This window comes from Eleginops maclovinus, chromosome 9 (assembly GCF_036324505.1).
Source record: "Eleginops maclovinus isolate JMC-PN-2008 ecotype Puerto Natales chromosome 9, JC_Emac_rtc_rv5, whole genome shotgun sequence".
In the NCBI taxonomy this organism is placed as follows: Eukaryota; Metazoa; Chordata; class Actinopteri; order Perciformes; family Eleginopidae; genus Eleginops; species Eleginops maclovinus.
In genome coordinates, this window is record NC_086357.1 from 13,604,370 (window position 1) to 13,619,293 (window position 14,924).

The following is a 14,924-nucleotide window of genomic DNA, read 5'->3' on the forward strand; positions in this document are numbered from 1 at the left end:
CACACACACACACACACACACACACACACACACACACACACACTTGACAGCAGATGCAGTAGGACAAGGACATAAAGGGGGATTACCCTGAATAACAACAGCAAAGGGCACATTATAATACAAAAAATAAAGAAATCTTACCTTCCATCATGGTTGCAGATTTGCATTCCTCTATCTCCAAGGAGCCTGAAATGAAAGCGGGAGGCGTGGGGGGGGAGAGAAGAGAAGAAGCCCCCGGTTACCACAGAGATACAGTAGAATTGATGGGCAGCAGAGCAGCCGTGTGCATGAGGCTAACGCCCTGGCTAACAGTGAGCCTCCAACACCCCCAGACGTCGCCTGTCAAATAGCCCAGGAGATAAAGAGAGAGAGAGAGAGAGAGAGAGAGGAGAGAGAGAGAGAGAGAAAGAGAGAGAGAGAGAGGAGGGGTAGGGGCCTGGCCGTGCGAGCTGCCTATCAGAGCTGGGGCTTAAGCCATGGATGCTGCTGCTGCTACTGCGGCTCTAACCTACTCATACAGCCGAGGATGCTGAGAGGTGGGGGGAAAGGCTATCCGGAGGAAAAAAATAAATAAAAGAGGCAGGGTAGAGAGAGAGGTAGGGAGGGAGGAGGAGAGACCGAGAGGGAGGGAGGCTTATGCATGTGTGTGTTTGGCAGGGGGGCGGGAGTGTTGGGGAGGGGCGGAGGCAGTCTGCTGAGGTCAGAGATGGCCTCAGCCAATCCCTGCAGCTCTTGGTGGAGTCACATGGCTTACAGCTTGAATCTCCTGACAACATGGCCCAGGAGAGCTCTGCATTAGGAACCGCTCTTGCTTGCCAAATACTTGAGCGCAAACAATAAATACAAAAACACATGTTTACATATACAAATAGAGGCAGAGAATAAGCCACCACACAGGAACAGAGTGTGTACAGGAGATACACGAATCCTCTAAACAAACAAACATAAACATACATGCACCCCTTCCCTGAAATCCCTACCTTATGTCAGTGTGCCGGGCCTGCCAAGTGGTGAATGACATTAATTATTTGCTTGCGGTCGCAGATAGAGCGTGCAGGGGTAAGCAAAGTGACAGCCCATGGTGAGCACGCACACACACACACACACACACACACACACTATAATAACACACTGCTGCACAAAATATCTGCCCTGCACTCTGCTGCACAGTGACTATTCCTGTAGTAGCTGCCTGTGTGTGTGTGTCTGCCTATGTCCCGCCCTCGTTGCAATAAGGTGTGGTTTCACTCTGCGCTCTCTTTCTCCCCCCGTTCCCTCCCACCTTTCCCTCTATCTGCCAGTCTGCTTCACTCCGCTGCCTTTTTTCTGTCCCTGTGCTTTCACACAGCACAGGATCGATCAGCGTGACGTCATGGCAACGCAGCCTACAGCTGCAACCAACGAGCAGGAAGGGCCTATGACAGAAGAGCCCCGGAGAGGGGTGTGCAGTTCTGTTGGAGTGTGTGGGTGTTTTTTGTATGTGCTGGTTAATTTTCTATGAGAGGGGGCAAAGGGAGAGAGAGAGGAAGAGAGGAAGAGAAAGAAAATGAAAAAGGGTGGAGGGGGGGGGGGGGTTATGTGGACAAACCAAAGAGCAGAGGAGACTGACAATTAGGTAAACCTACAAAACAACAACAACAACAACAACAACAACAAATTAAATACTGGAATGATACTTTATTCTCTGAGTCTGTTTTTCTGGGATTATTATTTGTATTGTGTGGATAATCTATATAGAAATGTGAAATGTTATGTTATGTACTTTATGACTAGCTTTATGAGCTATATACTTGATATACAAAATACACACTATGAAGTACTGCTGTGACTACCAAGACAGATAAAAAAAGACGAGAGGAAGAAAAAGCCAGGGGATAGTACCAGAAAAATCTAAAACAAACTGAAGCATACTCAAATATATAATGATGCACTATTTATCTATAAATTCTTTTTTTTTTTACGAGTACTTGAGAGTTGTTAATTGTGTTTTTATACTCCAAATATTACTTCGTATGTCTCGTACAAATTATAAGTAATCTGTAGGCGACACAATTTAAACAAACTAAATGTCACATCTGGTTAATAAAAACTTTTGAATTGAGATTTTAATTCATGTATCTGTTTAATTCTTGTGAAGAGTGAGATTGTGGATGCCTTACTAGCAAATCATAATTTATAGGAATTAAATTCAGACAGAAATGCACAGTTCAATCTACCAAAAGTCCTGTGAGCATTCCAATTGAAGTATTTAGTCAGAATCAGGCTCTGCCTCATAAAACAAATGACATAGTGTTTGGCGTATGGGTGTTCACACAGAAGGATGTATACAAAGATGCATTTGTCTATTCTGTATATACTGTGTGTGTATATAGCTAAACTTATTTCCTTCAGAAGGACAAATACGTTTTTTTCTCCCAACTGTCAGGCTGTCGTCATGCTTTAACCAGAGCAAGCCAATGCCTCTCTGCCCGGTCATGCTTAAGGCCATGTGATGGGAGACTCGCTCCCTCCAGATCTCGTTCTCACATTTATCACTTTTCTCCTTTTCATTTACTGATTTATCCCTTGTCTCTATTTGTTCCCCTGTTACTTTTCTCAAGCTGCCTTTATATGGTTCATTCTGTCACCATCACCTCCCTCTGTCTTTCCTTTGCCAGCTCCTTTAACAACCAGCAGATGCTCCCCAAAGAGAGGGTCTCCTCCCTCCCACCCTGTCCCCAGCTTGAACTCCCTTCCCCCTCACCCTTCCTTTTACCCCTTCACCCCAAAGCTGTGTTTTGTGACTTCCCTGTCATCTCACCTTTTTAGATTTTTGTCTGCTGCCTCCCCTTTTTTATCTACCTCATCTGTTCTGTTCAAATTCTCATCTGCTATTTCTTCTTCATTGACTCCTCTTCACTCACCCCTGCTCACTCTCTTAGCTGCAAGACAACAACCACATTATCCTGCACTGCCATCTTGTGTTCGCTGAGAATCATGGGAGATATCTAGCACTGTGCTGGTGTTGACGCTTTGCTGCAGAGAAGGGTAAAATAGTATGCATTTGCTCAGCATTCTGTAATGGCATCAATGAAACGTACTGACAACGTCCGTGGCATCTAGGCTGATATTTTGTCATACAAATAAAAAGACGTATAAAGTTATTTGCAGCCGACGAATGCTGCAATGCCAGCTAGTGGAGGAGTGTAGCATAAGGGAGGAAGGATGGAGACAGATTTGCTAAATAAAGCCTAATGCTCTATAAGCTGTGTTTTGGACTGGAGGAGTTTGAGCCGCCTGAATAAAAACGCAATGTCAGTTAATATGAAAAGGATTCAAAAAAATACACCAAAACTAGGTTGGGATTTTATGTGTAATACAACAGAAAATGGTGTGATTATCACTAAATTGAATTCATACTTGAACAAAAAAATTAAAGGAATAAATCTCATTTACCAAAATTCAAACAATGTCCAAACTGCAAAAATGTTAATCGCATTTTCAAAAATACTGCAAAAAACACTCATTTGACATGTTAGGGCGTGCATCCCTATTTTAAACCACTTTTACAAATAAAAGTGTATATAGATTTATATAGACTAGTGATCAATTGAATTAGGTTTTGAATTTCCCAAAATGTCAGGATTAAGAAAATGTCAATTAAATGTTGTGTCAGTTGAGTTGCTAAGTTAAACGTAATGTTATGAAGTGCAGTGCTGATAATAGCATTCAAACAGTGCAGCCACATGTCTTATTAGTTCACTTCAGTGTAAAATGGTTATTAACCCGTGAGGTCTAAGTCATGCAACACCTCTTTCTATTGTCACCAAGTGAAAATGAACTCTATGTTTAAACTAAATTGAAGGCCAGTGTGCTCGATATACAACCTCAATAGCATAATAAAGTGTGTTTTTAAATGGCTTTTGAATAAATCCATATACTTCTTTATTATTTTACCTAGATTTCTATATCTAGTCCTTCATCCCTTACAACTTCTGTCTGCCTTTCCTTCTTTTTCTATCTCAATGACATTACCAGAGTGTACCCTGATGCACCTTCTGAGAGAACACACTGCACAAAGAACATGCAAATACACAGCATACATGCAAACAAAAATATCTACATGTTATGGCTGTAAAATATCGGTAAGGTTGACTGCTTCCAATGCTGTCTTACAAACAAACACAAGTACACACACTACTGCAAACATTTCACCACAGAGATCAACTCATCAGGAGTGAAACCGCTTAGAAGTGGCCTCTATTCCTTATTTACAAGTGAGACTCTCATTCTACTTTCTGAGTAGTTGCTGGACATACAGGTCCAGGAAAGCTTTTGACTACCATACCTGTAACGATGCGAAACCAGCCGGTACACAACTCCTCAGCCATTTAAAGCTCTCTCCATGGACCTGCGTGTTGTCACCTCAGTCAGACGGAGGGATGAGATAGGAGAAACTGAACAGAGGACGATTCGCTGGGAAAGATAAAAGGAAGATGACACTGAGGAGCAACCATAACTTTGCCGGACTGTTCACAGGACATGGACGTACGCTGATGCCAGCATATAAATGAACAACTGAAAGTGTCCCGATGAGGGCATAAACACAACTAGCCAGGGACACAACCTGTAGAGAATATTAATGTGGCTCAGTAGGGTAGACAAGTCGGGCATTGAAGGTCAACGTGTCCTTTACTGCAGTACAGGCACACCCACCCACCGGTAAATTTCCATGGGAAGTTAAGCTGGGGAATTTTGGAAATATTCCACATTGGAAACTTTCTATGGGAATAATGGGAATTGTGGAAATTTATGGGAACTAACTGGGAATTGATGCAATGACATGAACAGATATATTAATAGTTAGGCTAGCTAAACCACTGGAATGATTTTCCAAACATCTTGCAGGAGGCAGATTAAAACAGCATCACATTTGAGGTAGCTAGCATCTTTATAAGAGTGCCTCATAGATGGTAAATGAAGTGATGCTAGCTATGGCTTATTTAGCATTTAAGATAGCATTTGATATTTGCAATTTAAACATAAAATAAATAGATTACCCCATAATATCATCAAACCTTACTTCACTTTGTGTAGTCCACAGGTTCAAATGTGTGGCTTCAATAGTCTTGTGCTTTGAGCTCAAAAGTGTGGTCCAGTCTTCTAGAAATCATATGTGCTTGTGACGGAGGAATGCACAGTGCCTGTAGGGGGTGTAGTCTCAATAGCCATGCAGTAAGCAGTGTGCTGTGTGCTATGTGCATGTGATTGAGGAATGGCATGGATATACTTGAATTGCATCTGTTTGTTTTAGTTAAGTATGCTAAAATATACTTTCCCCAACTATAGTTAAGTTCCCTATGAACAGCCAACCTTCAATTTTGAAAATTCCCAGTTTATTCCCATATATTCCCATGGAAAGTTTCCATCTTTGAAAATTCCCAGAATTTTGCAACCCTATCCATAATCAAAGAAGCAGATTTGATTGAATGTCATTTGCAAAAGTAAGGTAGTACACTTATAATAGATGAAAAGCACATTTAGAATTGGCAATTGCAGGTTATTCTGAACAAAAATGAACTGGTTTACTTCCCAACAAGAACCCATGATTACACTCACCTAGCGCCATCTACTGTTCACTTTAACACATTGCAAATCTCTGTTATACTTGTACTTTATCTCTCCATCTCTGATCCACTTCTACAGCTGCTCTGTTTCATTTTTGAGATCAGTACAGTGACTGACTGTTAAACACAGTCACATATATCAGCAGTTGTAAAAGACACACATTTTCATTCAACACGATGAAAAGAGGTATCCAAGTCAGACATTATATTTGATTTTCCAGTATGCAGATAAAACATCCGCAATATCAAATTCAGACTGTTACTGCAACTAAGCTATGACAGTATCAGGTGATACAGGTCGGTATTAATATTTTAGCTTTAAACTATCAGCTTGATACATGCAGTGACACCAACAACATTTTATTTCATTGTCATGATTATGCGCACCTTTGCTACACCTACCTATTGCACCTACCACTCACTCCTAAGAGCATGCTACTATTTTTGGTACATCTCATAAACTTAACAGTAGGCAGCAACTTGTAAAAAAATTAGCCTGTTTACTTCAAAAGCTGTAGATGCAAAATAAAAAAGCTAATATTATTTCCTCTCTTCACCCAATGTAGCCCTCTCCTCCCTCTCTCCAACCCCATACCCTGCATCTTTCTGTCTTTCTCCCTCCCATCCATACACCCGCCAACATAACCCTCCAACTCCCTCCCTCTGACCTACTTTGTCCCCACCTTTGCTCAGGTCTTTCACCAGTAGGGTGCAGTGTTGAACTGCTCTGGTTATTTCTCTCTGCATCTGTGCTGCAGGTCCAGAGCTCTTTTCAGGATCAGCACACCCAGCAAGACACATTCAAATGGGTCATCACTCTGTTACTGTGAGTTTAGAAGGGATAGATGAAATTTGGGGCAAACTGCAAGTATCATCTGGCAAGTAAGGGGGGTATAAGGTATCATAGTGCCACCCTTACCTTCATCAAATGTGTTGTAGTTACATCTGCAATCCTCCCTTGCAGAAGTAAAAATATATATCTTGCACAATCTTTGCTGTTGCCTGTGCACCATGAACGGCTCGTGCTGAACAATATTTGATGGTTAATTTCTTTGAAAAAAACCAACAAATATATAAATCCAAGTTGGCCTATTGCCATTAATGGGACCACTGAGGAGAGAGTCAGCAGCAGAGTCAGGTTCCTTTTTGTCCACGTTATGAGGACCGGACATGGACTCATGACCTTATTTTTACAGTCAATGCTCATGACACAAACACTATCACCAAAACAGCTCGAGGGCGGCTATTCTTCCTCAACATCACCCTCAGCCGTAAAGCTCTACAGAGTGTGGTAAAACTGCACAGCACATCACCAGGACGGAGCTGCTATCCATGGAAGACCTCTACACCAAGCGGCTCAGGAAGAAAGCCCAAAGGATTATCAAAGACCCCATCACCCTAGCAACAAACAGTTCTGTCTGCTGCTGTCTGGCGGTACCGCAGCATCAGGACTCAAACCACCAGACTCAGAGACAGTTTCATCCCACAGGCCATAAGACTGCTAAACTCCTGTGCTTGCTCTGTTTGTTTGTTTTACATTCATTTTGTATGTCTTGTAAATTGCACTTTTGAGGAACATGTGATTTAAGTTCTTCATACATTACATTATTACACCGTAGTTTTGTATGACAATAAACCTTTGAATCCTGAATCTTGCAGTGTTATTCCTAATTAAGGACTAATCAAATGAAAATATATAACCTTACCTGAGTTAAAGTTCTTACATGAGGATTTGCTGCATTGAACGCTAATTGTTAATTTTATGGCTTATGGTTAGACTAGTTTTTGTAAATATATCTAATTGGGCTATAAGAAAGACAGTTTAAAAGTAAGAGTAATCATTGCACCCTCAGGCAGGTCTATAGCACATTGCTCTCCAGATAAAGCTAAACGGAAGGAAAAGTGATACCTGATGTGCGCCTGGATGCTAAACTTGAGTCACCTTTTCTAATGGAAAAAGCTCTGAAATTGGTAAGAAAAACACCTGAAACTGATCAAATGAGATGCTATCAGTCTCCCTATCACCCCTAGCAGGGCTACCCTACCCTAACCTTGTAGTATGTCAACTTTTTTTCAGATAGGGTGCCTCTCCGTGGACATCACCTCTATGCATGGACTTCCCTGAGCTCATGTTGCAACTGTCACGTCTCATGCCCCATGGCTTTGAGCCATTTCCGGCGCACTGCTAAGCAACATCCTTGCAAACCTCCACCCTGATCTAACTCACCCCTACACTCAAAAGGCCCTGATGAGGGACAATGATTAAGCACCCGTCAATTAATGTACACAGACAAACAGCCACCCACAGATTAGCCAGCAGTGAGTGCAGTCAAACCAAAACAACTCTATTTCCACTCAGCGGCAGGGGAAGGCATGCAGGGTGATAAGGCGTGGCGGTGGCGGTGGCAGCGTGCCATGTCGAGTGCCTACGTGCCATTTAGCCACTCTTGATACTCTCTGTCTGCTAGTACATCAGGCCGACACACTGTTCTCTGTCATTACCCTACTTGCTGCCATTCCCAGGGGGGCATACACACACGCACACACACAAACTACATCAATCAGCAAGGTTTTCTTTGTAATTTGCACACACTTCCGTATTACTTGATGATGCTGAGGAGGCGAACTGCTGGGTCTGGACTTGGATTGTTTAGTCTGATGGAACTGGGGATATTTATTATTATTTGTATCTTTTTTCTTCTTATAGCAAGAGATGGGAGTTGGAAGGAACTAGTATCTGCCGAATGTCAGGTGATCGATACGCGAGTGGTCGGTTGTGTAGCTGGTTAGCAAGCCTGCAGGGAGTTAGCCTAGCAAGTCACCATGGTTCCTGCCAATGAATTCATCCCGTCGAGCCTTAGTTAACTTTAGGATCTTTTTTAAATGCATTATTAAAAAGGTGTTAAAATCAAAGTGCTAAACTTGGTGCACAGCTTGTGTTTAACACTGAACAGTGCAATTGAGAGAGAGAAAGGCAGAGAAGAACTAAGAAATTATGATTTTGTTTAACTGGTTATCCTGCATTACGGACCACAAACCACCACACTTCAGCCCAGGCTCCCATGGTGAGCGTTAGTGATTGTACGCTCAGTTGAGGTAGAGAAAGAGCGAGTGTGTGTGTACAGTGTGTATGATGTCAGCAGTAACGTAACCTTGCAGAGTGTGTGTTCTGTTTATTTGTGTGTTAAAAGTGTTCTACAACCCTGGCACAGGCAGCAGGTTGAACAATCTGGCGCAAACACTGGGTCACATTGAAAGATATTCAGACAGTCTGACTTTGTACCAGCCACCCGAACGAAAGGTCCCTTGTGTTCAGTTTAAAACAAAATCAAAAGCAACTCACTGACACTTTAGCATTGCAATTAAAGTCTTGTATGAGTACATTTCCTTTTGCCTCCCTGCCCTGTAGCACCAGATTAAAACCAAACACAGTCAACCTTGACTATCCTATGGTCCCAAACCCAATCTAAAGTGAACCCCCTGTTACAAGCCCCCCTCTAAAATTCAAGTTCTCCCCTCCAGCCTCAGACAGGGGTGGAAAAGATGAGCTCATCCCTCTGATACTGGCCCAGTCTGGTTTGTGGTCTCCCTAATGATCTCCAGGATGTCAACAACGGTCCAATAAGTCCCTCTTACTCACACCAATTACCATTTCCACACAGGGCCCAGGCCTAAATAAACAGAGGCCAAACTAGCTATACAATCAGCTTATATCTATAAACAGTGGAGAGGTTTAAATTAGGCCACTCCCAAGAGTGCCGGCCTTTGCTTGGACAGCATGGCTGGGATGACAGAATGGAGCCACATGAACTCACTGCAGGGAGTTGCAAAGTATTTTAAAGACAACACAAATAGCAAAGACATGACACAGACACTCCTTAATAGCTAATTTTGATCATTCACAGGGACATTTTAAAATACAGTTACATAGTTTTTTTTATCTATCTGAAGGTTTTGCTCTGTTTAACCAGTAAATGCCCCCTATACAGATCACGTGGAACTAAATGACTTTTCTGCCTGAAGCTAAGGTTGGAACGGAAATCCCCATAAGTGGCTCATTCAGTGTTGACTGGACACCCACATGAAGGTTGCCAATATAAGTTGTGTGTGTGTGTGTGTGTGTGTGTGTGTGTGTGTGTGTGTGTGTGTGTGTGTGTGTGCTGTGACGTACCAGTAGGAGCTCTCCCAATGACGCATTTAATACTGAATCCATATTTTATGAGTCATCCTAAAAATAGAGTGTCGATTTTTAAGATCTGCTCTATCCGTCAGTAGTGGGAAGAATGAACCTGCATCTGACATACTATAGTAGATCATGAGGAAGTCGAGTCATAACATAGAAGATAAAGGTTTTAATACTATTGAAAATGACTGACTGGGGTAATCATGGTTCCTCAGTTACACCTCTCTTTTGAGGCCTTTTAATAAATGTAAAAAGGGTAACTATTCATGCTTTCAGAAGACCTGGGGGAGGATTTGTATGCCTTTAACATCTAACATCATAGCTCTTTGAGAGGCCATACAGCCGTGGAAAAAATTAAGAGACCACTTCAGCATTATCATTTTCTCTTGTTTTCTTATTTATAGGTATGTCTTTAAGTTAAATGATGAAGTTTTTTTCTTACTTATTGTATTCTACAAACTACTGACAATTTTTCTCTGTGTTGAAATTCAACAGACATTGGAATGGCTGCCATATATGTAGGGTAAAGATTTAAGAAAAATTTGGAGTGGTCTCTTAATTCCAGAGCTGTATATACTGAAAAGCCAAATATTTGGTTTGTTTTAAAACTGTTACTTACCTGTTTATCATTTTTATTTTTATTTTCTATCCTGTGTGAATCTGTACTGTTTTTCTTTCTCTATCTGTTGCTGCTTAAACTCCTGAATTTCCCCACAGGGATTAATAAAGGTACATCTTTTCTTATCTTATCATATCTTTATCTATATCTTTGTCAGTGAATTAGTATTATCTATTAGTACAAAGTCAATGTTTGCATGTTAATGTTAATAAAAACATTCATGCAGGTTTTTGTTTTTTTTATCGATACAGTATCCCAAAACACAATATGATAATGTATTATTAAATATTTCTTAAACCCCGACTTGGTAGTGTACACTGAAATGGGCCCTCCTGGTCTGTGCTGTTAGGGTGAAGAAAGAGGTGTCCTGTGGACCCGTCTGCTAATATGTGTTTGGGCTCCCAAATGCACACACACTGACATGTCAAAGGCCTGCTCACCATGCTGTAGCTGACAGTCTTCCAGAATGCAGCAGCAGCAGCAGCAGCAGAGAGGGTACACATATTCATCAAAACCCAGAAGGCACAGCATGTCTTGCATTCAATTACTCCCTGCTTTATCATTTGATTCGCACCTTCTTCTCAGTGTCACAAAATAAAGCAAATCTATTTTCCTCACAAAAGGCTGCAGCTCACCCACGCACACGGAGCTCACCCAAAGCAGTCACTTCCGGCGATCTCTCTGCGTTAAATTCAGCCACTTTCACAATGCCGAAAAACAGACAACTAATACTCAACACCTCTAATAACACTTTTATACCCTGGCATATATATTTGTCATTTTTGTATAAGTGAAAATTCTAATTTTGTTACCTGATGATTAATGAAATCGTTGTCCCAAGATTTGTTCTGCCCTTTTCCTTCACGTCAGCATAGCCAGTTTATTTTTCACAGCCATGTCCATTTGTGATCTGGAAAACACACAAAAAAACATGAATAAATGAAACCCCTTAATAACCATCTTCCCTGTAGCCAAATAGATCCTAGAAATTATTTTTAAAGTACACCTTAACATTGATTGACCACATACTTGGCAGACTTGCCACCTGAGAAAGGTGACTTGTTAAACATGTTTTTAATATTTTAAAATTACATAATTAATTATTAGAAACAGAAATGATCAGATAATTCACAAACATAGATGATGGGTTTGCTGGCCAACTGGTGTTTATGTTTGTTGTTTCCCAAATGTGCAGACAGGCCTGATTTAATGATACTTTCAGGAAATCCTTCGCTCCTCCGCACTAGCTCTTACTGTGAGGCTTCCCCCATAAAAAAATCCATGGCAAAAGCAGCATGAATGAGTCACCATGTCTCAGTCATAACATGAGTCGGTTGAGTTAGAGTTCCTACCTCTTTTTATTTTTATATTCAAGTGGAGATGCATGCCTTGGGGAAATGGTGCAAACAAAACAAGTACACTTAATGACTTGAGTTCCCATTACATTACTGGCACACCCTTTTTTGTAAAAGTCTCTAATGCATTGGTTTTCAGCAAGGATTTTGCCAAGAAGGATAAACACTCTTTAAGTCAATTGTTTATTCAAAGTATTTTGACTTTTAATGCTGAACAGGTCTGCGTTTGCTATATGTCTTTCTTCTGAATATGATTTATAGAGGGTCTATACATAGAAATAAAAGTTGTAATGTATTGCAAATCTCAAACGTATAATAACCATTTCTTATTAAACATTTTCTTGGTACATGAGGTTCTGATTGCTACTTAATTTGTTCCATAATTTTGGGTGCATTAGGGTGTTTTCGCAGCGCTACACAGGAAACAGAGTTTAGTCATTTTCCCAGGCTGAATCCCAAGGAAAATGGCACCTAAAACTGAAACCTTTTTCTCCCTCATCACTCTCAGGCTTGGCAATCCCTTCTCTCCCCCACAGCTTTTCTCACATATCACAAACCTCTGCTTGAACTCACTCTGCCTCTCACACATGAAGAAGGCCTCTGGGATGCAATGGCTGTTCCAACGTGATACCCCCAAAGCACAGAGCTCGGATTATATCTGTACTTAAAAATGGACTGCTGCCATCTTTTGTACTTTTTAGTGCACGTGACTACCAATTTTGTATAGTGTAGTTAAAAAAAAAAAAGGGAGACCATATCCTATGTTGTCTGACAAGTATTTATGCGAAAGGTGCTATTTGACAATAAACATGTGCTCAGACAGCAGAAATCAGATAGCGGCTGGTCAATGTAGCCCCTGATAAAAGATGGAAATAGTCTGATGGAAGCCCAAACCAGATCGTGAATCATCAGATGTAACCAAATGTGTTTATTATTATAATTTAACTAAACCCCGCATGGAGGTTTGCACAGCCTGGCTTTGATATTTGGATCAAACCCTCCCCAGATATCAACAACAAGGTTCATAGAAACCATACTCAGTGACTTATTAACCAGATTTAATTTCTCCAAACAAATCAAAAGGGTATATATTTTCCAGGCTGACAAAGTGTATTGAACTGACCACACTTTAGCCAAAACATTATTACTCAAAAGCTTATGAGTCTTGTATCCGCTTCTTCTCTCTCCCTACTCCAACATGTGTTTTTTACGTGCCAGCTGCAAGTTTGCATAATAGACTTTAACCAGCCGCTTGAATGGCTCCATGGAGTATTCAGTATTGTCAAAAGGTTACATGTTTACAAATGAGTTGATGCCTTGTGTCTGGGCACTGACTGTTTCATTAAAACTTTGAGGACTGACCAGAAAAAAAATTGCTGTAAATCTGTATTGGTTCAAAATTACAAAGAGCATCCACAAGAACCATGTACCTTAAGTTAATTTTTCTTAAATCAAATATAGGCTTCAGCAACATGTGAACACAGTGTTGTATTTATGGATTGTCATAAACTATCGGAAACAATTTTTGCTAAACATTTGTATTCTTCCTGGTTTTCCCCCAGCTCTTATTCATTATTTTCAGATATAGTGGCAGCAAGTGTCTTAGATATTTGGTGGTGTCTGCCTTTTATTGCATGTTAGTTGTTTTCGAATTCATTAATGAAAGAAGTATGATAAAGGTTGATGCCATTTACTCAAGAAACGTTTATTTAGATCCCAGCTGTTATGCTAAGGGTCTCCATGGTTACAGTAGCATTGATTAAGTCCAAAAACACAGGCCCCCTCTTGTTATCTGGCAAACAACTATATTTCAAAAATAATTGTATGTTCATTGTGATAGGACTGAAATTACTTTCAGCTTCAATATAAAGATGTGTGAAAATAATTAAAGCTGGCAAATAGTAACAAATGACTCAAACGTTGTTTAGGCCGTTGTGGATCGCTGCTGTTTTACCTGAGCTACATACAGCCTACACCTGACGGTTTTTTTTTTTAGAAAGTAAAATATGTTTTTCGTTTTAATACATGTTAAGCAAAACATTTGAGATGTAAAACATCACGCAGGTAAAATACATTTCCAGCTAAATACAATAAGGCAGCCTAAGGTTGGACCAGTCGTAGTTTCTACATTTAGCAGTAGAAACTGTTAGCTACACGAATGTTTACATACAAAGCTAGCTAACTATAAGCTCTGGTTTATCAAGTTAAAAACAACACTTACCGCTGATGGACAACGTAATACTTCTTTATTTGCACTTCGGATGACACCAACTAAATGATGTCTAATGCACAATCAGGACGATTTTAAAACCCTTTTCGTGATTTGCGACTATTTGGTCAAGTAAATGAAGATGGACGCCGGAAGTGACACAGCTGTTATAACGTCTTGCTCGTGCATCAACGAAATTGAACGTTTTATTATCGGGTCATCGTCATGATAGATGAATGGTCAGGGTGGCCGGATAATGATTCATAAATAATTTATATTTGGAAACATTTTTATCAAATGTGCCAGTATGTGTGTCATTTCACCTTAAGTAGGCTATTTTATAGTTTTCTTTTTTGATTCATAAACCTGTGTTTGGAAACCTAAAAAAAAAATCTTGGAATTTAATGAAGGACTTTTGTTGCATTTGGATCAAATTATTTAGGAAATATCTGGAAATAACGGCAACGTGTAAAATAACCTCAGGTGCTCATTTAAAACATCACTACAGAGTTATACAGTTGCATGCTATACAAGAGACGCATGTATAGTTAAGTCATGTTTTATTGTTTGGACTGATTTTTACACCAGCTCCTTAATCACTTGGATCGAGAGCATACAAACTGTACCTTACCAGATTTTTTTTTTTTTCAAATCAAAAAGACATTTAGAAACACTCATAATCAATCAGGGATAATGTAAAGTGCACATTTAAATTGTATTCATTTACTGGATAAGACTTATTCACGTTATGAGCATGAGACATGACACTTTCACATGAACACATTTTATTCATAATAAATGAATCCGTAGGTAATTCTATTGAATAAAATGCTTGGTCTATAAAGTATCAGAAAGTAGTTACATTTTGCCACTGTTGTCCGGGCCCTAAACTATAGTTTAGTTGATTGTTATATCCAATTTACCCTTTTACAAAGCTAAGTAAAAGTCAGTT

General features: G+C 40.2%; 1 protein-coding gene across 3 annotated transcripts in view; it reads right to left on the reverse strand.

The window, feature by feature from the left end:
* The window catches only part of sgip1a (SH3GL interacting endocytic adaptor 1a), a 68,472-nt gene extending 54,372 nt beyond the window's left edge, over positions 1-14,100 (reverse strand). For 2 of the 3 annotated variants that reach the window (XM_063891208.1, XM_063891207.1), the window contains exons 1-2: positions 981-1,148; positions 142-186 (exon numbers count right to left, since the gene is read on the reverse strand). In XM_063891208.1, coding sequence (XP_063747278.1) covers positions 142-151 — 10 coding nt within the window. In that variant the 5' untranslated portion in view covers positions 152-186; positions 981-1,148. Of the gene's footprint in view, positions 1-141; positions 187-980; positions 1,149-4,327; positions 4,456-11,220; positions 11,319-13,984 lie in introns of those variants that run through there. The other variant, XM_063891206.1, reaches the window with a different exon arrangement.
* Between the last annotated feature and the right edge of the window lie 824 nt (positions 14,101-14,924).